General features: G+C 35.0%; 1 protein-coding gene across 1 annotated transcript; it reads left to right on the top strand.

The window, feature by feature from the left end:
- The first annotated feature begins 249 nt into the window (after positions 1-249).
- Positions 250-569, top strand: SPHAR (S-phase response (cyclin related)). The gene is given in 5 exon segments (XM_012659245.1): positions 250-262; positions 375-406; positions 408-467; positions 469-535; positions 538-569. Coding segments are annotated over 5 exon segments (204 nt in total).
- Positions 570-3,023: the final 2,454 nt, after the last annotated feature.

Raw genomic sequence — 3,023 nt, 5'->3', positions numbered from 1 at the left:
TCGTTAAGAAATTTCTTTATAGCTTTTGCTGGATACTTAAATGCCAGCTACAGTTAGCAAGTTGACATGTTTTTAGTTCACATAAGGTATATTGGGTATATTGAAGTATAATATATATTGTATTACAAAGACTTGTTCTTATATTTTAAAATGTCAATGCAAAAATTATATAATGGAACCTTTCTTTAAAGTTGAAATACAGCCATATTATTTGAGTCTGAAAGATTAAAAAGCTTTCTTCACCTTAAAATGTTCTTCCACTGTGACTTTTTAGCTGCAGACTGGTAAGTTTAATTAACTTTTAGTTAGAAGATGCCTAGTGCTTTTATTTTAATCAACAGAGCACAGAGACACATACAAACTCTGAGAATCAGTGACTTGGGTAAAAATATCAGTATGTATCTGCTTTTAGATATTTTAAGTTTTGCTTTTTTTCTGCCTTGAATATTTTATTTTGGAAAGTCAGAATCAGAAGCAAATTCTCAAACTGAACTACTTCTTAGATCTCACTATAAGAATGTTTTATTCAAGGTCTCGTTATGATAGATTTGCAAGCTGCTCATTTTTGAACAGCTTGTTGCATGGGATAGGAGCATGCCCATTTTAAGACATCAGTTTATTCAAAACCAAGAATTTTAAAAATAAGATAAATGTAAAGATGTTTTATAAATGATCCTGTTAATTAAACCATAGATACCATATGTCATTCATGTCATTCCACACCTTTGTCCAATAAAAGTTTCTGGAGAACCAAAAAAAAAAAAGGGATATTGAGCTCAGTAACCTAAAACATGAGGTAATTTTTAATCAATTTTGGGACCCCCCCAAATCACTCTCTCCATGGTTTGACCAGTGAAATAAAGATTTTTCTTTTAATTTTATGGACTTGATACTAATGAAAAGGATGGCTTTTGAATATACCATGTTTCTATAAGAAAGGGAATACTGTTGATTCTCTTTTGTCTTGAACTCTGGCCAGTGATCTAAAACCAAGCAGAACACCATCACATGACCCCAAATCACTAGTACCAAATCAGTTTTATTTTTTGGTAACAGTTTTATTGAGTTGCAATTAATAGAACATGCAATTCACTCATTTATTATTTATTTATTATTTCAGAATATTACAGGGATACAAACGTTTTGGTTACATGAATTGCTTTGGTACAGTTTGAGTTAAAGTTACAATGTGCCCGTCACCCAGATAGCATGCATTGTACCCTTTAGGTGTGAATTTTCCCACCCCCTCCTTCCTCCTCCCACCTGCTTGGTTTCCATTGAGTTTTACTTCCATATGTGCCCATGAGTGTTGAACAATTAGTTACAATTTATTAGGGAGTACCTACGGTATTTGTTTTCCCATTCTTGTGATACTTCACTTAGAAGAATGGTCTCCAATTCCATCCAGGTTGTTACAAAAGGTATTAGTCCACCATTTTTTGCGGCTGAGTAGTACTCCATGGTATACATATACCACATTTTATTAATCCACTAGTATATTGATGGGCACTTGGGCTGATTCACAATCTTTGCGATTGTGAGCAATTCACTCATTTAAAGTATACAATTCAGTGGCTTTTAGTGTATTCACCAAGTTACTCGATCTTCACCGCAATCAATTTTAAAACATTTTCATCACTCTAAAAAGAAACCCCACATCCTTTAGCTATTGCCCACCAGTGTCCCCTTCTTTGCTCAACCCTAGGGAACCATGCCAATCTACTTGGTTTCTATAGATTTGCCTATTCCGGACATTTCCTATTAATCTGATCACAATGTATGGTTTTTTGTCACTGGCTGCCTTCACTTAAGATAATGTTTTCAAGGTTCATCTCTGTTGTAGCATATATCCTTACTTAATTTCTTTTTATTGCTGAGTAATATTCCATTGTGTGGATAGACCGAACATTTTATTTATGCATTCATCAGCTGATAGGCCTTTGGGTTGTTTCCACTTTTTGACTATTATTGATAATGCTACTGTGAACTTTCCTGTATAATTTTTGTTTGCACATGTTTTCCTTTCTTTTGGATGTATACTTATGAGTGGAATTGCTGGGCCATATGGTCACTCTATGCTTAATCTTTTGAGAAGCTAACAGTCTGTTTTCCAAAGTGGCCGCACCATTTTGCATTCCCATCAGTGTTGTAAGAGGGCTCTAATTTCTCCACATCTTTGCCAACTCTTATTTTCCATCTTTCTAATTGACAAAAGGTTCCACCCTAGTGGTGTGAAGTGGTACTTCATTGTGGTTTGGATTTGCATTTCCACAATGACTGATGACTTTATGCATCTTTGCATGAGCTTATTAGCCATTTGTGTATCTTTTTGGAGAAATGTCTGTTCACACTCTTTGCCCCTTTTTTGAATTGGGTTGTTATTTTTTTTTTTTTCTGATTGCAAGGGTTCTTTGTGTATTGGAGGTATAAGTTCCTTATCAGATATATGCTTTTCAAATATTTTCTCCCACTCGGTGGCTTGCCGTTGAACTTTCCTGACAGTGTCTTTAAGCACAGCAGTTTTAAATTTTGGTGAAGTCCAGTTAATGTATTTTTTCTTTTGGTGTTATAGCTAAGAAACTACTGCCAAATGCAGTCACAAAGATTTATGCTCATGTTTTCTTCTGAGAACCATTTGTTGAAAAGACTATTCTTTTCCCATTTAATTGTTCTGTTTTGCTTGTTGAAAATCAATTGACCATAAATGTGGTCAATGCAGTCAGCAAGCTTACCCCTTGTTGACTGCATGACATGATGGGGAGTCAGGCTTACAGTGATAGAATCCATTCTGTTTTTTCCTCCACTCAAATTCTTAGTCTCTCACCCAGTGCCTCCCTCTTCAGTCCCATTTTCATTGAATCTTAATCACAGGATCTGATGACACAGCCTATTATACACTGCATTATGTTTTATTAACTCATTATAATTCATAGTATCATACACAGATTTTCACCATCCCTATCCAGGAAGGCAAAGATTAAGTCTGGGCTGTCAACTTTCCTCATTGGAAATCAAGGTAATCC

Source organism: Propithecus coquereli, unplaced genomic scaffold (genome assembly GCF_000956105.1).
Source record: "Propithecus coquereli isolate 6110/MARCELLA unplaced genomic scaffold, Pcoq_1.0 Scaffold60, whole genome shotgun sequence".
NCBI classification, from domain to species: domain Eukaryota; kingdom Metazoa; phylum Chordata; class Mammalia; order Primates; family Indriidae; genus Propithecus; species Propithecus coquereli.
The sequence above is the reverse complement of the archived record's forward strand: the minus strand, read 5'-3'. Positions and strand labels throughout refer to the sequence as shown.